At 52.3% G+C, this 21,851-nt stretch overlaps 1 protein-coding gene across 1 annotated transcript in view; it reads right to left on the bottom strand.

The window, feature by feature from the left end:
* Positions 1–271: 271 nt before the first annotated feature.
* Positions 272–21,851, bottom strand: part of VSNL1 (visinin like 1) — a 102,905-nt gene continuing 81,325 nt past the window's right edge. Inside the window, exons 3-4 of the mRNA XM_025454610.3 lie at positions 3,004–3,219; positions 272–1,252 (exon numbers count right to left, since the gene is read on the bottom strand). Coding sequence (XP_025310395.1) covers positions 1,055–1,252; positions 3,004–3,219 — 414 coding nt within the window. The 3' untranslated portion in view covers positions 272–1,054. The remainder of the gene's footprint in view (positions 1,253–3,003; positions 3,220–21,851) is intronic.

Genomic DNA, 21,851 nt, shown 5'->3' with positions numbered 1-21,851 from the left:
GAAACTTAATTTTATACAATGGGTATTTTTTTGAGAACAAAGAAGTTTCATGTTTTATTTAAACTTCACCTACCATGTTCATTGCCCCTCTTTTGAGGGCCAGGATGTAGAGTTGGAAAGTTGCTTTTCTCCATTTCGTTGTCATTAATTCTCTGAATTCTGAGGTTGTGTATTTCAGAGTAGATTTGCTAAGCTGCTGCTAGCTGACCCTTGATAATCATGAACATCCATTTCAGATTTAAAATTATGAAATAAGAATTGAGGGAGAAAGTCAAATGTTATAAATTTATTTGGGACATCTATTGCCACCTCTTTGGGAGCCTTTGAAAATTCAAGCAGAAATCAATACACTTCCAGCTTTTTTTTTTTTTACTTTCAATAAATAATATCTTTGTGTATATGTATATATAGAGAGATATACTTAATTAATGAGTCATGTAGCAGGATTTTTAAGTTTTATACTGCAGTAATTCCAACATAGCTCTTTCCAGATTGATAGAATGCAAATGAGGTAAGAGTTAAGGCAAACCTAAAAGGCATGCAAAGGTAGCACATTTATCTTCACTGATAATACAAGCTCTTGAGTGCGGACCACACAGGGAAGCCAAGGCCTCTCCATGTGCCTGTCCAGTACTATTTTACACGAGAATGGTGACACAGCTTATATTAAGTTACATTACCAGGGGGGTCTCAGTGCTACTAACATGTAATCAAGGAGACACGAGCATTAGCAAAACATGAACAAGAAACCATAGAACTTTTTGCAGCACATTTCTGCCCAGGCTTGAAGGGAGAAGGGTTTTTACGAAATGATGTTACACATATCACATTGTGGCAGGTTGTTTGTTTTATAATATATGCTTTTAAAATTCATTAGCAAATGACATTCTCATGCACACAAGTGTTTCAAACACAAGAAGCAAGTCCATTGATAGGTAGTCCAAGCAATATTTGTGTGCGTGTGTGTGTGTGTGTGTGTGTGTGTATGTGTGTGAATAGCTGCAGACTGAATGGAACATTGAGACTTTTGTCAGTCCATAGCGTTGACCTCAGCTCATTTCTGAATGTCGCACTGCAGAAGTAATACAATGGAAGGGTCGCTCTTTGCAGCTTCTTTGAACTCATCCAGTGTAATCTGGTCATCTTTGTTCTTATCCATCTTGCTGAAAATCTTGTCTACTCGCTGCTCAGGCGTGAGACCATCCTCGTTCATCTTCATCATGATCACCGTGCCTACCATCTTATAGATAGCCTTGGGAAAACCAGAAACAGAGCGTAAAGTTCTCCCATGATATGATAAAAGATTTAAATTTACTTCAAAGGATTCCTAAATCGTTTTAAATAAGACAGCGATATAATCAAATATGTGTGAGTCTTGTGACCAACTGGACATAAAAGAATTTCATCCGACTCCCAGGTTGGAGGAAGTGGGGAGACAGAGTACCTCGGTGGTAAGTGCAAGATTAATGGATGAGGAGAAGACTCAGGAGGAAAATGATGACCTCGGTTTTAAACATTCTGGGTTTGAAGTGCAGATGAAAGTCACCAAGCAGTAGCCCTTGAAGATTTAGGAAAAGAGAAATGTGGTCCCAACTGATAAGGAACTTACAATCATTTGCTAAGACAACCAAGCAAGGTGGCCCAGTAATGTTCAGCCCAGAAAGATTAGTTTAGGGAGATCTGTGGATCAGGGACTCTGTTCATAAGTTAAAGAATTCCGACTTTCACTTAACTGTACGCAAGTAATTCTCAACATGGGGATGTCCTAGATAGAAACAACTTTCTTAGGAAACTTCCTGAAGGAAAACAAATGCCCATCTACACCAAGACCTGCAGGTGAATGTTCTAACAGCATTATTAATAATGGCCAAGGAGTGGAAACAGCACCAGCACTCATCAACTGGTAAACAGGTAAACAATATGACAGATCCATACAATTGAATACTATTTCAGCAACAAAAAGGAATAAAATACTGATAAATCCTACAACATAGATTCTTTTAAAAAAGGAATCCAGGCATAAAGGCCATATACTTATATTGTCTGATTCTGTTTATATGAAATGTCCAGAGACACAAATCCATAGAGACAAAGAAGAGCCGAGTCATCTGAGTCTGTAACAGGAACAGGCAGGTGGCATGAGAGGTCTTACTGGGGGAATGGAAACGTCCTAAAATTGGATTATGGGGATGACTGCATACTTTGGTAAATTCACTAAAGATCATTTAATCGTCCAGTTAAAATGGGCGACTTTATGGTCTGCAAATTATAACTCGATAAAGTTTTGTAAGATGTCAGAGGAGCTACGGGCAGCATCTTATGCAACCAGGGGAAAGCTGGCTGAGGAAGTGGGGGCGCCCAGCAGGGCCGCGCTAAGCCCAGGGCAGAAGCCCCGCGTCTGAGAACAGCCCTGGCGCCGGCGTCAGAGCCCGGGGGCTTGGATCTGGACTTGCCAGCGCTGCGCGGGGACGGGGGTCGGGGACGGGGGTCCGGGGACGGGGGACGGGGGTCGGGGGTCGGGGGACGCAACTGGGGGCCGGGCAGGGAAGAAAGGAAGCCGCGCAGCACAGGCTCCAAGCTTCCTCGGGTGGGGGGTGGTCCTTAGCCTGCCCTGTCGGGGCCCGCCGGGTCCCCAGGCCCAGGAAGCCCCACCTGCCCGGCCGCGCCCCGAGGGCCCCCACTCCGCCCCAACCTGAGCCTCCCACCCCCTCACGAAAGCCCCGCCCCGCCCCGCCCCCGACGCCAGGTTCCCCTACGGCCCCGCCCCATGCCCCCCATCCTGCCCCACCCCCAGGTCCGAGGCCCCCACCCCCTCCCTTTGAGAGCCCCGCCCCGCGGTCCCCCTCTCCCCCACCCCCTCCCCCACGCCCCGCCCCCGCGGTCCCTCCCCCAACCCCACCTTGAGGGGCCCGGCCCGGCCCCGAGGCTCCCCCGCCCTGCCCTGGCCTGGCCCCGGGGTCCTTGTCCCCCCCGCCCCCCCCCCCCCCGGGCCCGCCGCCCCACCTCGATGATCTCCAGCATCTCCACCCTCGTGATCTTGCCGTCGCCGTCCAGGTCGTACATGTTGAAGGCCCAGTTGAGCTTCTGCTCGAAGCTGCCCCTCGAGGTGATGGACAGCGCGCAGATGAACTCTCGGAAGTCGATGGTGCCGTCGCCGTTCTTGTCAAAGGTCCGGAAGGCGTGCTGCGCGAACTTGGAGGCGTCGCCGTAGGGGAAGAACTGCGGCACAGGCACGGGCTCGGGCTCGGCCTCGGCTCGGGCTCAGGGGCGCCCCCGCCCCCGCCCCCGCCTCCCGGGCCCCCCCCCGCCTCCCCACCCCCCCCCGCTCGGCTCCCCGGCGACTGTCCCGCTGCTTTTTACAGGGACCCCCCTTCTCTTTTGTAGAACACACATTTAAAGCCCTTTAAAAATAGGACACGACTGGGGGGTTCCGAGAGCTCGGAAGAGCCTCCCCGCGAGCCCCCGCCCGCCCGGGTGCGCCTGGAGGCCGAGGCCGGCCGCGGGGGCAGGGAAGGGGCCGCGGAGGAGCCCCCCCCCCCCCCCCCCCCCGGGCCGGGCCGCACAGTCGGGGCGCGGACCGGGCCTCTGTGAGCCCCAGCGAAGCTGAGAGGCCTTGTCCGGGTGAGGGTGGAGAGCAAACACACCCCAAACCCCGAACCAGCGGCAGAAAGAAGCCTTGTGCTGTTCTACGGCAGAGAAGGGCATGGACCTGTTTCGGGATGAGTAGGTCCCGCAACTACAAAGAGCAAAGCAGGTTCCTGAGGACGTGCCAGCTGTCCCTGCTCCTTCATCAGTTTGGTCACTTGCCACTGGGACAGGCTGGCCAGCCTGCTGGGCACCGGCGCCTTCGTGCCCCCCGGGGCCTGCCCCCTCCGGAGCCCTCCGCCTGGTGCCCCTGGGCCTCCTGCGCTGGGACCTGCCGCCCACCCCTCCCGCGCCTAGAAGCTCACCGCAAGGAAGAACATTTCCCTGCAGAAATAAAAGGTGTGTTTCCATGGGAGATCCCATCGGTGAGGCCAGAGGAGAGAGGAGCATTGTCGGGGGGCGGGGGGGGGGGGCAGCTGACGGAGGCCTGCACGTCCCTAGCACCCACTTCTGGACACCAGGATCCGGGAAAAAGAATCACCCCAGAGCTGAATGGCTTCAAACAATTATTTCATTAATCTCAGAAACTAATGATTTGACGACCGTTTCTCTTTTTAATCAAGCAACATTTTTCTGAGGCTTGGAGGACAGCTTTCTCCTTCCGCTCCCTCATCCCCTGAACACGCGACTTCTGTCCTTCATTTTTCATGATTCATCAAACTCCACTGAGGCCCTTTTCTGGTCAGGCCCTGTCCTCGGTACCGGGAAAGCAGAGACTCCCAGTCCCCGGGCTCTGGGATTTCACAGCGACTGGGGAAACCCAAGGCGGGACTGAAAATAAAGGTCAAGGTCGTGTCCTCTGTAAGAGGTAGGACAGAGGAGGTGACAAGGCCTTCATTCCTAGGCTCCAGGCCTCGCCATTGGGTTCCAGGTGGAGGGTTCGGAGGGAGAGGCTCCGTCCTCCTCCACCTGCGCAGCCTGGTTCCCCTCCTCCCGATGCCAGAGGGGGCTTGGGTTCCTGAGGACAGGCTGCCACCTGCCGAGTTTTGACCTGAACAGTTTTGACCTTGACAGTTTCTGAGTAGGTGAGTTTGATCCACATGTGCTCTGAACTATTCTTTAACTTACGGTACCTCTGACACCAAATGTATGGGGTTTGGTTTGGTTTGGTTTTGGGGTTTTCCCTGCTAACAACTCCGACTTTCTGGACGTTAACCTGGTCTGGTTGAGTTCAGTTCCATGCTGAACAAACCCCTGGGGAGTCAGTGCAGCCCCCCACTCATAGTGAGGGCTCAGTCCTACGGGACTGCCCTCAACCTCAGATGCCAGTGACACGTCCCCGATTGCCACCTGTGTACTTCTCATAGACCCGATCTAAAGTCAGGGGGTGCCCACAATGCCCTCCTTCAAAAATTTGCTAGAAGGACTCACAGAATGAAGGAAGGCACTTTATTTACTAGTACCAGGTTGTTTTAAAGGCCGCAGCTCAGGAAAAGCCCAGTGGAAGGGCTGTATAGGGCAAGGTGTAGGGTGAAAGTGCCCAGAGGGTGCCTACAGAGGGCCCTCTCTGGAAATGCCACCCTAATAGCGCCTCAGCTTGTTCACCAGCCCCAAAGCTCCTCAAACCTGTGCTTTAAAGGGTTTTAATGGAAGCCTCATTACATAGGCACAGTTAATTAAATCACTGGCTAGTGATGATCTAATTCGATCTCCAGGGGGAGGCCGGGGAGGGAGCTACAAGTTCCAATCCTCTAACAATGCCTCAGTCTTTCAGGGTGACCAGCTCTCACCCCCAAGCTATCTAGGGGCCCCCAGCCACCAGTCATCTCATTAGCACATAAAAGGCATGATTGTCATCCCTGAGATTCCGAGGAAACTAAGACCAAGTATATACTTCTTAGTAGATCATCGTGTCACATGTGCTTGTGCGCCAGAGTGTCCTGCACCCCTTTCCACTCTTTGCTGCTGCGTTTATCTGCCTTGTGGGCAGGAATCTTGGGTGGAACAGAGGGAGCCCCGGGCAGATCCCCATCTCTGTAGTGCTCTGCAAACCCCCCATCTCCGTAGTGCTCTGCAAACCCCCCATCTCTGTAGTGTTCTGCAAACCCCCCATCTCCATAGTGCTTTGCAAACCCCCCATCTCCGTAGTGCTCTGCAAACCCCCAGCTTTCTACGCAGTGACTCGAGGCTACTGGGTGTTCTTCTCCATCTGTGTGGGCTCCTGGCGGTGAAATGCTGTACCTATCTTATTTCTCCCAGCATACCTTAAAGTGAAGGCATATCTGATAGTTTCATCTGAAGTCAGCCAGAAACTTCAGGTCAGTATATTAAAAATTAATTTAGATCTGAAAATTCTTGAGGAAAACAAAATCGATTGGGCCCTGAAAGTGCCATGTGCCTTGTAGAAGGTCTGTTTATTGACTTTTATGGCCAACACGTTTACTTCAGAAGAACCGAGCATGTGCTCAGGAGCCCTCATCTATCTGGAGGGCTTGTTCCCTTTAGAAAATTCCTCCTGTCGTGTGCTGAGTGCTTGGAGTTTACCTAATCAGGGGAATGCTCTTTCTTTTGATGAAATGATTCAACTCTGGATGGATCATCCCAGAAAAAATGAAGTCACACTCATCAATGTCTTTAGGAAGAAATCAGGGTCTTGGACTCCTGTTCACTTCTGGGCTATGCTAGTGCCTGAGAAGTATAAATATTTTTTGCATATTGTTGCTTGAGATGTGTTTCATTTTTTAAATTCAGTGCGCTTTGCTTGAGTAACTGTATTATATCTCAGTGTGGAAACAATTTTCAGTGGCATTAGTAATCTACAAGTCCATATGATAAATAAAAAAGAACTTTGAGGTTAAAAAAAATCTATATTTACGTGTGTGTGTATATAATTCCATTTGTGTTTTAGTCCGTTCTGGCTTCTGTAACAAAGCGTCACAGACTGGATGGTTTATAAACAGAAATTTAATTCCACTGGAGGATGAAGTCCAGTATCAGGGTGTCAGCAAGGTCAGTTTCTGGGGAAGGCTCTCTTCTGGGTTGCACACTGCCAGCTTCTCGCTTTGTCCTTGTGGGAGGCAAGGAAACTCTAGGGTCTCTTTTTCTTTCTTTTTTTGGGGTTGAGGGAAGAGGGAATGGGGGAGAGAGAGTAATCCTAAGATCTTAAGCAGACTCCATGCCCAGCACATGAGCCCGACATGAGGCTGGATCTCTTGACCCTGAGATCATGATGTGAGCTGACACCAAGAATCGGGTGTTTAACTGAGCCACCCAGAAGCCCCTGTGGGGTTTCTTATATAAGGGCACTAATCCCATTCCTGAGGGCTCTACCTTTAAGACCTAAGTTCCTTGCACGGCCCACCTCCTAATACCATCATCTTGGGCATCAGGTTTTAACATGTGAGTCTGAGGAGGGACACAAATATTCAGTCCATGATGGATTGTTTGAAAGAAGATGCATCTCGTTGTGAGAAATTTTAGAAACTGTATTAGATGATCGAATATAGTTAGTCTTTGAGACATTTCTAGTTTCTATTTCATGTCTAGGTACAGACACAGTTTTTCTACTTTTGGTCAAAAGTTTCATAGCTGGTAGGTTTTGCATTTCCATTAATAGGAAAAACCCACGTGGGAAGCAGCTGCAGATGTCAGCTGAGTGAATCCAGGTGCCGGAGTCCTTCTGGTGATGGTGGGACCTGGGTCTTGTGGCTCTTGGAGGCCACACCTGTGGGCTTTGGCACGTCGGGGCAGCCTGTCCTCCTGAGGGCGCCTGAGAGAAGGCTCCTCCTCGGGGAGCAAGCTTTGGGGGCGGCTCAGGGTCTGCTCCAGGTGCTGGCCAGCAGAACCCTAGACTCAATTCTCAGAGTGAGAACGGGACCATCAACTCCAGTTTGGACAAGGTATCTCTGGGGGTGGAGGTGACTAGGCCAGACCCCCAGGTCCTAACGTGGAAGGTGACGGCTGGCCGGGATGCTTCCCTGGAGGCAGTTTCCTCAGGGCCCTCTCTGGAGCCCCCTTCCTCAGGTCCAGCGCCTGCCCTTTTGCTCTGACACACGGGGACACCAAGCTCAGTAGTGGGAGATGGCAGATGGTGGGGGCTGGAAGGGCCCTCTGTCCCTGGCCACTTCCGGCCTGCTGGTGAGCCTCTCACCTCAAGACTACACGCCGATCTGTCCCTGTCATACCACAGGGACAATCCTGTGCCCCAGGGGCGCCCTGCGAACACGGGCTCCCGATGTTGCTGGCCCGTGGTGGGGCCAGGACCCAGCCCACCGAGTGTAGCATGATGCCCACCCATGTAGCATGTCACCATCCCTGCCCTCTTCTTGCTCAGTGACAGGCGGGAGGAGCACGCGTTTGTCCCGTGGCATTTCCCTGGACAGATTTCTTGAGGTTCCTGAGATAAGCTTTCAGGGCCGCACATCCTCCTTTCCTTGGCTTCTCCTCCCAGGACGCCGGGACGTGAGGGCTGCCACTGTACCGGCCATCGGATGGTGGGGAGCTGGCTGCAGAGAAGGGCTGCGTCCTCTTTCTGGGGACGTGGGGGGTCCAGGACCCCTCCACTTGGACTCTCAGCCTGGTAACCCGGGTCACCTGGCTTTGGAGCTGGGGCACGGCAAAGCTCCCAGGGCTCCCAGGGCCCAGTAGGGGCGGGGGGCAGGCAACTGTCCTCCTCACTCAGCACAGTCGGGTCGAGATGATCTCTGCTTCTCCCCGCGTGACCTCCCCACTTGGCTTTCCATCTGGAGGAGTAAATATAGCTTACCCTCTTCCCTCCCTTCTGCCTCAGCCAGAGTCCTGTGCCCCGCCATCGGATTCTGGCCACGGTCCCCTGATGCCCTCCTGCCTCTGGTCTCCGCTGGGTCCAACACCCAGAGCAGCACCGATCCCCCTACAGTCTGGCTCAGACCGGCTCACTTCTCTTCACAGAGACACCCGGGGAACCCAACCCCAACTCCTTGGCTCGACCTCCGAGGCCTTCCACACGGGACCCACTCGGTGCCTTCAGTGCTCTGTGTCCTGCTTCAGGCTCTGCTCTCCAGAGGTTTGTGGGTGTGGAGCTGAAGGTTGAACTCCTTCCCCCCCTTAAAGATTTTATTTATTTATGAGAGAGAGAGAGAGAGAGAGAGAGAGACAGGCAGAGGGAAAAGCAGGCTCTATGCCAGGAGCCCGACGTGGGACTCGATCCCAGGACTCCAGGATCACGCCATGGGCTGAAGGCAGGTGCTAAACCACTGAGCCACCCCTGAAGTCTGAACTCCTAACCCTGGGGTTTGTGGGGCTTCCTGATTGCCCCAGCCTGCACGCACCTGTCCCTCATTCCCCTGCTTTCTCCTCTATACCCCGACTGTGGTCTCAGGTGTCACCGAACATGCCCCCCACCCCCGCTTTTGTATTTTATATGCCTTCCCTTTCCACCCGTTTCCTGGCCCGTCGAGAGACCCCACCTTTTCTCTATGTCCAGCTCTGCCTCCTTGGAACCTTCATGGCTGGACTGGATCTCCCCCTCTGCTTGCCTGTGCTTCACTCATTTCTGGACGAATCTTTCCAAACCCCCCCGCCTTAGACCATAGTCAGCCTGTCCCTGCTGTGTCCCTGCTGGTGCGAGGGTTCTGTGAGGGCAGGGACAGTGTGCTCCCCTGCACCCCACCGTTAAGTGTAGCACCTCCCAAGGACGAGCTGCAGGACTCCGGTGAGCGCAGGGTCTGTGGCCATGCACGGCTTTGCATTTGTCCTCGCCTCAGCCTCCCATCTGTGAAATGGGGCTGCTGCATTAACTAGATGCTGTCATGCTCCTGTGAGGGAAGACAGGGGTTTCCACCAACCAGTAATGAAAACCAAGGCTCTGACTCATTAAGATGTGAGCTCGGGTGGCTCAGTGGTTGAGCGTCTGCCTTCGGCTCAGGTCGTGATCCTGGGGTCCTGGGATCGAGTCCTGCATCGGGCTCCCCACAGGGAGTCTGCTTCTCCCTCTGCCTCTCTCCATATGTCTCATGAATAAATAAAATCTTAAAATAAATGTCAGCTCTCTCATTTCCAGAATTCCCTATTCCCCTTCACTGCTTAGTTTTTCTCCAAAAAGCTATCATACAACGTATTTCAATTATTTATTCTTTTGTCTTTCTTCCTCTATGAGAAATGTAAACTCCAGGAGGGCAGAGAGCCTCGGCTGCTACACTATTTAGGTCCTTACAGAATCTCTACATAGCAGGTGCTCGAGACTGACTTAGCGAATGAATGAGTGAACGGATTTCTCTTTGACGCCGGCCTTCCTCACAACTGTACTGCATGGTTGCAGCCAATTACACATTCCCTGCCTCCTAGAATCCTCAAGACAACCCAAAGGGATGGTTTGCCTCTTTCTCACTTTTACTTGGTAATAGAGAAGTGGGTTTTTAGAACAGAGGTGTCCTCAGCCCCGTGTGTCATTCCTATTTATTAGGGGATTATTAATTTATATATTTATTTTTTAAATATTCTTTTTACTTATTCATGAGACACACAGATAGGCAAAGACATAGGCAGAGGGAGAAACAGATTCCTTGAGGGGGGCCCGATGTGGGACTCCATCCGAGGACCCCGGGATCACAACCTGAGCGGAAGGCAGACACTCAACCACTGAGCCAGGTGTCCTCAAGGGATTATTTATTTAATATTAGTTATCGAGGACAGCCCCAGTGGCTCAGTGGTTTGGCGCCGCCTTCAGCCCAGGGCATGATCCTGGGGACCCGGGATCGGGTCCCGTGTCGGGCTCCCCGCATGGAGCCTGCTTCTCCCTCTGCCTGTGTCTCTGCCCCCGCCCCCCTGTCTGTCTCTCATGAATAAATAAATAAAATCTTTAAAAAAATGTAATATCAGTTATCAAAATGTAAATTCCCAGAGTGCGAAGCCTTGTTTGCTCACCGTTGCCTCCACAACACACAGCACAGGCCTGCAGGTCCTGTTGAGTGACCAGGTGAGACAAGCCCAAGCACCAGATAGCCAGGTGATGCGACGCTGCTGCTGGAAACAGGCGCCACTCATTGGACATTTATGACAATCCAGACAGCTCTGCCCACTAGGACTTCTTGTGATTATAAAGATACGCGATAACTGCACCGTCCAAAATGATAACCACCAGCCCTATGGGTCAACCACTGTGGTAGGTGCAGGGAAATAAAATATTTTGATAGAGCATCGAAGACAGTGGGGGAAAATACCCCTTGAAATGTTACCGGCATAACCAAAGAACTGAATATTGTAATATTATCTAATTTATGTGTCAATTCAGATAAGCCCATGCGGCTCCCAGGCCTCTGTACCGAGTGGTGTGACCTGTGCTACCTCATCAGCTCTCACAACCCCCTGTGAAGCAGGAATTCTCAGCTCTATTTCGCAAGGAAATGTGGACTCAGAAAGTTCCAGCAAACCTTTAGGTTAATTCTCTTCCCACTGTGTCAGTCTGCCACGGGGTCATGCAGAGCAGCAGTTAAGAAAGGCAGGCGCCTTTCCAGAATGAGACGGTGCACATCTAGAAGGTGGAAAGTTACGGGCAGATTTTCATGGTCTCGGCATTTTCTGGAATGCTCTCCTGATATCGCACAGCGCTGGAACGGGCTCAATTCTAAGACTTCCCCTGTGGGTCGCTTCATTCCGTTCTTACAGCAAAACCTGCCATCCTGACCTCGGGGCTGCGGCCACCAAGCGAGCTTGGAAGGTTCAGGCTTTGGGCCCAGGTTCCGGGCCTGCTGCGACCGACGGCGACGTCTTGGTGCAGGCCTGGGTGGTCCTTTCTGCTACATCCCGCTGTGTCTCTTTGTCAAGCTGCGGAAATGAACCTAAATCCACACCTGACGAAGCAGACGTATTTGCTGCGTGATGGAATTCTTTGCCACCTTCCCTCTAAGGTCCAAAGGCTTATTTCACTCAGCATGATACCCTCCGGTAAGTCAACCGGAAAAGGACAAACATCATATGGTCTCGTTCATTTGGGGAATATAAAAATTAGTGAAAAGGAATAAAGGGAAAGGAGAGAAAATGAGTGAAAATATCAGAGAAGGAGACAAAACATAAGAGACACCTATTCTGGGAAAGGAACAAGGGGCAGTGGAAAGGGAGGTGGGTGGGGAGTTGGGGTGACTGGGTGACGGGCACTGAGGGGGGCACTTGGGATGAGCACTGGGTGTTATGCTATGTGTTGGCAAATTGAACTCCAATAACAAAAATTAAAAAAAAAAAAAAAGGTCCGAAGGCTTCGGCGGTGGGCACGGCGCGCCCCCTTCTGGCAGCACGTGTGTACTACACGGACATTCCGAAAAGGCTGCCGAGGGATACTGCTCACGACTCATTCTGTTCTTTAACCTGACGTTTATTGAGCAGTTACTATGTGCCAGGTACTGTGTTAGATACTGAATAAAATACAAAAAAGACACAGAGCATTAAGGATGGTAGGGGAAAGCGATACTAAGCAAGCAAGTGCATAGAGCTGTATAAAATTACGCTAGGATGCGTGTACAGAACCACCACCAAGTAATGGGGATGATCTTAGGAACTTGAAAAACAAAAATGTCCACGTGTTCCTCTCCCTGCACCCAAATATGCAGGCTTCTGTCAACCCACTGTTTTTCATCGTAACTCAGGAATGGTTTCAGAGTCTAAAACTTCCTGGGATTTCACCTATGTTGCATCCAACTGCACTACACACCCCTACTTTGAACCAACCAACGTGCAAGAGAAACCCCCTGGAAATGCTCGAGACTTTGTCTCTCCTCGGAAAGACAGTCGGAGGCTTTGCACCCATTTAGCAGCTTGCTCCAAAGCCACCAGAGGCTCTTCCCTACAGAGAGAGGGTCAAAGCACAGTACTTGCATTTTTTTAATAACCTGTTCAGTTGCGAGTATTAAAAGGTCTTTTTTAAAAAAAAAACATATGGTGCTGACACCTCCTGCTGAATATGCATGGTGTCATTCGCCTCTGCGAGCCCAGGGCCCTACCCGGTATGGCACAGAAGCCTGCTTGGTGGCCGTGTTAAGAAATGGCCTGAAATCATGGGGCTTCCATCCCCTCGTGCAATCTTTCCCCTGCACCCCCCACTCCAGCCCTTGGCTCTATCCTGCTGCCTGTACATCTCGTCCTCCTAGAAGTTGTACTGAGTGCGGAGAAAACATTACAACATTTCCCATGAGAACCTCTCCCTCTCCCAGCGTCCACGGGGCCTGCCTCAATGTAATGGGGGATGCAGGTCTCCTAGAGGTTCCGCTGACCCACCTGCAGGGTGAGGGAGGTTTGCACAGCTCGGCCTTGGCCCACCGTGGCAGCTGGTGTGCTGTGTCGAGAGTGGGTGGCAGCGAGGCCACTGAGGAGGACAGCCTCTCTCCAGGGCTCCGCCCAAGGCCCAGCTCCCGGCTGCTGCTGAGCAGCCCTCAGAACTCAGAATAGATTTCTGCCCATTAGTTTGCCCGAAATAGAGCTCATGATGGGATCAAAGAACAGAAGGTATATTCTTGGACGCTCCAGGCCCACAGTCTTGGAGAGCTAAGCCATCCAATCGCTCATAGGACACTGTCCCTTTAAAAGTGTCCCAACTCAGGTCAATTCTGTTTTCCTTTCTTCTCCAATGTCAGAAGCCTCTGTTCTGGGGCTAATGAACCCACAGACAATCCCCTCCCCAAGGGTGGAGTCTTCTTTATCCCACCCCTCAGGTCCCCCTCGGAAATAGGGCTATTCTCCCTCGGAGGTCCTTTGCCCTCCGCGCTGCTGGAACATGCCAGAAGCTTCTGGCCTCCCGTGGATCCCTGGCTCAGGGATCCCTGGCTCCGGACTCCCCTGGATCCCTGGCTCGGGACTCCCCTCTTCAGGCCCTGCTGCTAATGCAGCAGCTACCACTTCCTGAGTGTCTATCAGGGAGCAAAGCCCTGAGCAGGTCTGTATCATAGGGTCCCTCAGCTGGTTCTTCAACCCGTTGAGGACTTGAGGGTCGTTATCCTGGGTTAACCAACTGGCAGGAGGTCGGACCACGAAAGGGGGGGGTGGGACAGGTAAGCAGGCTCGGTCTGAGGCAAGCCGCCAGGCTTGTCACCTGCCCAGGGGGCCCAGCCTGCAACTCCCAGCCACACTCTTCCTCCTCACCAGGATCCCGAAAGGCTCGGCCTCTCCTCGCCCATCCCTCTGCTTCTTCCTCCCCACACAGTGCTCCTCCCGCCTCGAGCTGTGCCCACAGGAGCCCTCCGGTCCCCGCGCTCCTCAGCGGCCCGTGGGAGGTGGAGCACCACCAGAGACGAAGTGGTAAACCCTCTGCCCTCCACGCGGGTGCACACTCAGCCCTGCCTCCTCCCCAGCAGCGGGAGGGGCCTGCGCCCAGGGCAGGCCGAGGGGGGCTATGGCCCCTGCTCTGTGTGTGGGGGGTGCTGTGGAGGGAGGGCCTGTGCCAACCAAGCCTGAGGATTTCACTCAGCCTCCTGGGCCTTGGCTTGATCCCTGAAAGAAAGCAGGACCCACCAAGGTCAATGAGAGGCCGAGGGGGGCCGTGAACCCCGTCTGTCTGACTCTGCGATGGTGGCTACCTCTGTTAGCCCATCTGAGCCTCAGTTTCCTCATCCACCAAATGGGGCAATAGCAATGCATTCCTATTACGTGGGATTGCTGTGAGATCTACTGGGCCCACACGGAGCTGGGACCCTGAGTATTGGAGGGTCCCTCCTCCCTTCCCCCCCAAGGCTGCCATGATGCACCCCGTACCCTGATCTTCAGGCAGCACCCAGGTCAGCAGGTGGTTTGTCATAGGGTCTCGTAGACACACCTTACGGCACCGGCCAAGCTGGGGCCCCTGAGGATCAGCTTGGTGTTTGGTTTTGGTATTAGACCCTTCTCGCTCACGTGATCTCACACAGGCATAGGATCCTTGCTTCCTGACCGCCCCACATTCTCTGCCTCCGCACTGGCCCCGCACCCACTCTCCGGGCTCTGCAGGCCCTCCTCCCCACAGCTCCGGAGGAACCTCTCCTGCCCGCTTAGTCACGTCCACCTCCAGGACCCACCAGCCACGTCTGATTCTTCCCAGAGGAAGGAACGAGAGTCTCCCCAGGCCTCTGAGCCTCCCCAGCTCTAGTCCACTCCTCTGTTCCCTGAGCCCCTTCTACCGCCTGGGGCCTCCCTGTGTCCTCCCACCACAGCCTGATTATTCCCTTCATCTGGAATGCTCTACCTCACCCCCCAACAGCCAACACCTGTTGGTTCTCAGACCTTGATTCAGTCTTCACTTTGTCAGGAATCCTTCTCCGAGCCTAGGTCAGAACCTTCTATTACACACGTGCCTGTCACTGAGTGGAGTCCTGCCCCTGGTAACCATCATCCTGTGTTCACGGGACAGTTAGGCTAATGCCTTTCTCCCCTAGCGGACTGTCAGCTCAACGGGACAGGGAATGGCCTGGTTTCCCCACCGCCACAACCCCTGCTGCCTAGTAGGGGCCAGGCACACAGAAGGTGCTCAGTAAATATCTGCCCAATGACCAAGCGACTGCACAGCGGGTCTCTTTGAAGCCTCAGGACACAGCAGCAAATGCACACAGTGGCCACTCAAAGGGCTGAAATGTGTTCGGAAGATTGTCTTAAGTCAGCTCTGCCAAAGGAGGCTCACCGTTCGGCCTTAAAACCTGTCACTGCCATTACTACTTTAGGGGATGATTCACGATGGTGTGAATCATCCCCAGAGCAGTGCATGTACCTGGTCACGTGGATGGGGAGAGGAGAGAGACACTTCCCCTTAATTAGAAATGGTGAGTCCAAAAGCTGTTTTCTGCCAACGTGCTCATTCAACAGATACTCACAAAAGCCTAATTGGTGCCAGGCTCTATGCTGAGCTGTGTGTGGGCAGGAGGGAGGGTGAGGAGAGGCAACAAAGAATCAGGAGTAAAATAGAAGACCTGGTCCCCATCCTGGAGCAGATGCTGCCAGGAGCCGGAGCCGCCTTCCACAGGTGGGCTCTCCAGGAGGGGGTTAAAAAACACACCCACCCCACGCCGCCCCCAGCTCCTTGGGTCACCTCTCAGAGCTGCCTCTTCACTTGTCCTCCGGGGCACAACATCTATTTTCTGCAGTCACGTCTCCCTTGGGGCTCCAGGCTTGGTGACAAGGAAACCACTATTAACTCCTGGTTCCTGTAGAACTACATCTATTTGAGAAGAAAATTAGTCCTGAACGAAATTTCTAGAGAAAGGGGCTTTTGCCTCTTGGGGCAGGGGAAGCAGTTTTCGCCTATATCCAACGCCAGGTCTCTCTGTATGCACTTTGACCTTGTTACGCTGCCCCAAGAAGGTCATGAACTCCCAGAGAAGTTCTGTGACTTGTTTATAGAAATCGGGTCTCTTTTGCTTTAGAATCATCACCAAGAGAACAGCCCAAATCACCTCTGTGTTAAGGGAAATATTATGCTTTGCTCTTTATTATATCAAACTAGGATCTGGTATACTGTAGGTGCTCTATAAATGCTTCGGATGCATAAAGGAAGCTCAGTGTTGTAGAGGAAAGGATGCTGGGTTGAGAGACAGGGTGTCCAGGTGTGACTAACGCCAAGCCATTTTGCCTCGGAAGACTTCCATTTTCCTATAAATGAACTAAAATGAGGGCACAAATCAGATAAGCTTAAAATTCACTTTACCTATAGCATTTGATTTATTTTTCTGATTCTGGAAGTAAAATCTCAAAAAAAAAAGGGAAGAAAGCATTAATTAATAATGAATTTGACAAATGGAAAGTACTTCCATGATTTTGCATTTGTTATTAACCGAAGCACTTACCACATCGCCCCCTGGTGTTGATATGTCTTAATTACAGGATCAAACCAAAGGGGGAACATTATCTGCATTTGATTGTGCGTCGTATCAATATCTATTTGTATCTCTACCTCCCTATCTGTCTCTGTATCTGTAGATATCTATATTTCTATCTCCCTACTTATCTCTATTTCTATCTCTTTGTCGTATCTCTATCTCTATCCCTACTGGAAGTTTCACAGAGCCTGGCAGATATTCATTGGTTACTCAGACTTTTAAAAAAACAAACGAACTCTTTCTTTATCTCTGTCCAATATTCAATTCACATTACAAATTGGATCAATGACATCTTGATTTGGGGCAAGGGGTTTTCACCAGTACTTCTCTTGCTGATGAACCTTGAGCCCCCAACATAAATCAGTCCACTATGAGCATGTATTACAAAATAGGAGGTCACCAATAGTAAATTACACTCTGCAATTGTCATGAATTTCCATTTAAAGGCAATCTGTTTGATTTGAGAGAAGGTCGTTTTACCAATTTAAAAAGGAGCTTATCTTTGAAACCAGACAAGGGGTGAGGATCTTTGAAGGTGTTTGGTGGAAGGCTGCTTGCTATGGGGAAAACTGGAAAGAGACCCCTTGAGGGCCTGATATTCCTTCAATTACTCCAACTGAAGTGGGTAGAGCAGATTTAGCAACTGGGTCTGAAACTGGTTGTTTCGTCTCCCCCACTCCTCCTAGAATACAGTGATCTGTTCAAGATCGATTCCCATTTCACCCTACACCCAACACACGTCACAATGTCATGGTGACAATGATGAGAATGCTCAGCCTAGCTGCATCCCAATTAGAGCCCTACTAGCATGCCAGAGGCCACCAGTCTGCAGCCCCGGAGAGGGAGGTGTCAACAACAGAGTGACGGATGGCAACAGTAGCCTGAGCAAAGGGGAGCTCTATCTACGGAAGCTGAGGTTTGTAAGAAATGAACATGTTCTAGGCCACAGCCTCAGAAGATGTGCCCTCCATTTCCTGGAAAGGGGGAATCTTCCTACCTACTCGAAGATGGTTCCCCAAATGTATCACTGTCCCCCATTGCTGACATATCTATAACTGCTGCCCAATTATTCTGGTTCCACGTGCTCCCATCTCTGCCACCAGAGCTATAGGAAAAGGTGTGGGTGCGGCCCGAGACACAAAGGAGGAACATCCTGTAGGGAAGCGCAGGTGCCATGGTGGGGGAGTGAGCTTTGTGCTCAGAGGGGTCTGGGACTGAATACCAGTCCTGCGGTTTACTACATGTGGGATCTTGGACAAAGGGTTGGTAATCTTTTTCAAAGCCTTAGTTTATTTGTATGAAGAATGAGCTGGAGGTGGGAGAGAACTGGTTGCTGGCATGGAAATGAGTCAGGATGCCCATGGCTGGGTACAGGTTCTGCCGAAGAAGAGCAGTGCACCTGGGGGCAGTGGGCTCTCTCTGGATGGATCCAGGAACGATGCTCTCGGGTTAAGGCGACGTGTGTGATCAATCCTGCACATAGTACGTGGCCCATAGTAGGTGCTCGGCAAATGAAAGATGCCATATTATTATTGCTATTACTATTTTGTGTTTTGGCAAGGCTGTGTTCCATGTGCACTGAGAATATGAAGATGGAGGAACGCTGTAACACACAAGTAAAGGAAATGATTTTCTTTTACTCTTTTATGGAAAAAAATAATTTTTTTAATTAGTCAATAATGAGCTACTGTGTGCACCCACTACGTGCTGGTGCTGGACTAGGTGTTTGAAAGGGATGCAGGGTAGCATAAACCATAGCTTGGGACCTCAGCCTGTTTAGGGCAGCAGACACAGAGGCACACCCAGGGTTCGTTAGCAGCGCAAGGCAGCCAGGGACCCACAGCCAGCCACGGGTGAGGGTGTCGGTCCTGCCTTGCAGAATGTGGAGGATGCATCCTGTGGCATCTAGATCTTCCTTTTATTACCTTCAAGCCCATACAAATCCCAAGTCAACCAGAATCCAAATTTGCTCAAAGCCAGTAATCCAGTTGTGGGAAAGAATTTTGTAACATGAGAGATACTGAGGGGCTTGGGGGGGAGCCCTCCCCTCCAGAGCAGCAGGGCAGTGTACCCCAGCAGCCCCACCAGCCCCTTGGGAGAAGAGTGACAAGACCAGACCGTCACACCAGACCATGCAGAAAACTGCCCACTCTCTACTGTCCAATCTTGCTGGGCCCCAGAGGCTGATTCCAGGAGGGAGGCCTGTGAACCTCGACTTCCTAGAGGCTACAACCTGTGGGGCGACATGGGAGGGCTCATCTGGAAAGACCAGGGGATGCGCCAAGAGCCAGAACTCATGGGCAGGAACATAAAACCCACAAAAGGGGAGCCGAACCCAGGCACCGGACCCCACCATTTCTTATCATCCCTGCAGAGCCTCAGATTAAGGAGGGAGCCAGCCTCCGATGGGAGGAGCCCTCCTCCGCTTTCTCTCCTCCCAAACGCTGGCTCTGGATCTTCCTTACCCCCACGTGTGTCCCCAGCAAGTGCAAGCTGATTCCTGATTCTGTGGTCTGGAAGGACTGATTTGGAGATCAGACTTCAGGGCACAAGGGAAGTCTCTGGAGGGATTGCCAGTGGAGGCCACTGCTGGAATCCTCCCCCCTGACAAGGACAGAGGGCAGGAGCCACAGAGGAGGGCCACCAGACCCAGAGCCACTCTTCTTTCTGATCATGTCTTGCAGGGCGTGACACCCCCCACCCCGGCCCCCCAGCTGACAAGAGAGAGTCCAGGTTCCCGCTGTGCTGCTTATGCGCGGTCCCATGTTGGCAGTGGGATGGGATGATCTGGGCCCGGATCCTCTTGTGTAGAATGAGGGAGTTGGTTCTCTGTGAGCCCTAGGGGTTCCATCAGCTCTTAGGATTCTAAATCTGCACACTGTCTACATTATACTTGACAAAAGATGCTGATTTGAACGAACCTCTATAGCCCTGACTATGCGCCAGGCATGGTTTCAGCACATTGTCAGCGTTTAACAATCTGATCCTCTAACACCCTCTGACGCAGGCGTCCCTGCTGGCCCCGTTACACAGATGAGTAAACAGGGGCACAGGGACACGATGCTAATGTGTGCAAGATCACATAGCTAGCTAGTGCAGAATTTGAGCTCTTTCGGCTCTAGAGGCTCTACACAGGCACTGAGCTACACGCCTCTGATCGAACTGGTTACGGGAACACAGACACCGACAAGGGCACAGCCCCAGTCCTGCCTCTGACCCTCACCACGTAGCAGCGGCGGACCACCTGCATCCGTCAAAGTCACACAGATGCAGCAAAGCCACGGAGCAGGCGAGGCCAGCAGTTCTTCTGCAGCATCCGATGGGCCAAGTTGCTCACAGGTCGCTTGCGGGTTGTGGGCTTGGGCCAGAGCCAAGGGTTCTTGACTTAACAGCTCGGCACCATCCAGGGCATTGGGGTGATTGTGTGAACAGCACCCGAGAAAACGCACGGGCTCTGGGGACCCAACACAGGCATTCCTTCTGGGCACAGGGTGTCCCCTGTAAGCTCAGTGCTGTGCTGGGTGCTGGGGCGGGAACAGGGCTAACCTGCCAGTGTCCTGCTCTCACTGGTGCGAGCCACAGCTCAGCTCCGTGCTAGTGGGTTTGCGGGTTTCCTGGCAGTCTTGTTAAAATGCAGATTCCGATTCAGCAGGTTTGGGATGGGGCCCCGCAGAGTGTGCCTATCTAACCCCTCCCTCAGGATGCAGAAGCTGCCGACCTGCCAATCACACAAAGCCATCTAATAACTACTTAGATACCAAGCGTCTGGGCTTTGAAGAAGGAAGCCCAGGCAGGCCTGGGGAGGTCAGGGGTTAGCATGCTGGGGGGCCTGAGTGGGGTTCTGAGGGTGGCAGGAGGCAAGGAGGCACGAGTGCATTTGGGGGGCATCGGGAGGCAACCCGTGGCGGGTGTTGTAGGGAACGGAAACCAAGAGTCAGCTGGGCAGAGGCCCGGTGGGTCTGCAAAGCCTGACTGGGGTGACTCCGTGGAGCGGGGGCAGGAGGCTGAGGGGGCACTAGGCTGGGCTGAGGAGACTCGGCTGGTTTCAGCCCCGGGGAGCCTCCTCCTCGGCCCTAGTTAGTTGTTGCAGCCGTCCTGGCTCCTGGAAGCTCTCCTCCCACATTGCCATATTTATCTCTGCAGGGAAAGCAGAGAGCAGCCTCCCACCAGGCTCCCAGGGCTGCCCTCAGCCAGGCCCACGAATAAAGATGCCGAGGCTCCCCCAGGAGGGTCCTCCCAGCCTTCCCTAGGGCAGAGCAGTGGAGTGAACCCGGTGGGTGAGCCAGGCCTAACTCGGGCTTGGGCGCGGGCCAGGCTTCTCCCCCGAGCCCCAGCATCGGTTCCCCTGCAGGCCTCAGTGTCTGTGCCTGTACATCAGGAGACTGAACAGCATGGCTCAGGGCCCCTCGTTCCAGGCCTGACTTTCTATGAGGATTCTACCGTAAAGAAAGGCTGGTGTCTCATGACTGCTAGAGCGCTCTCCAAGCGCAAAGCCTGGGAGGAACACCCTGGAGAGAAGCCTTGCCCAACAGAAAGCCACATCCATTCTCTGAAATGTTCTAATGACTGCTTCAAAGTTAAGAAAGAAGACAAGTAAAGTTAATTCTAACAGCCTAGTTGATTTACCCCCACCATGCTCAAACACCTCAAATGATATCATTTAAACATGGAATCAATATTAAAGTTATTGATGAAATAGTTTACATTTTGGGGGGGACCAAGTCTTTGAATTCGGTGGGTGTGTGTGGCATACGTAGGGCGCATCTCAATTCCCAGTAGCCACATTCGGATGGGGCTCACGGCCACCATATGGAAGCCTGCCCTGGACACACGGACATTGCCGACGACTGTGTCTGGGCTCTTGCTGTCAGTGAACCTCAGGAACACGTATACATCACAGAGCAAGCATCCCCTTGGTCAGGGAAGCAGGGGTTTGTGCATTCCCCAGGAAGGCCGTGAGCCCCTGGGTAGAGGTTGTGACCTCTAAAGCTGAGACACCAGTTTCTCTTCCTGCTCTCAGACACACCAGGCTTGAACTGAAGGTCAGTGAAGGGCCAGTCTGGATCACCTGCCTCTGTGGGGAGCTTGCAACCATTGCACGAACCCATGTCCCCATCCCTCATTCACGTGTCTAATGTCTTCATATCTTGGTAGCATCTTCCATGCTTCTCGAACCCTGGCTAGCATCTCCCCATCCTGGGTACCATGCACCAGGGAGTGCCATGACCATCACACTGACTTCATACAATACTTCTAGAATGTCATTCTGGGGAGGAACTCTCTCTAGCAAGTCCTGACCCTCTAAGAGAAATCAGTTTTTTTGTTTTTTTTTTTTTTTCTTCTTCTCTGAGAAGCAATAGGGGAGACGGCTTGGCTCAGAGGAATGAGTGATGGCTCTGGAGCTGTAATGACCGTGTCAAACCCTAGCTTCACCTCTGCAGTGGTGTGTGGCCTTGAGCA

This window comes from Canis lupus, chromosome 17, assembly GCF_003254725.2.
Source record: "Canis lupus dingo isolate Sandy chromosome 17, ASM325472v2, whole genome shotgun sequence".
NCBI classification, from domain to species: domain Eukaryota; kingdom Metazoa; phylum Chordata; class Mammalia; order Carnivora; family Canidae; genus Canis; species Canis lupus.
This window is presented reverse-complemented; position numbering and strand designations above follow the sequence as displayed.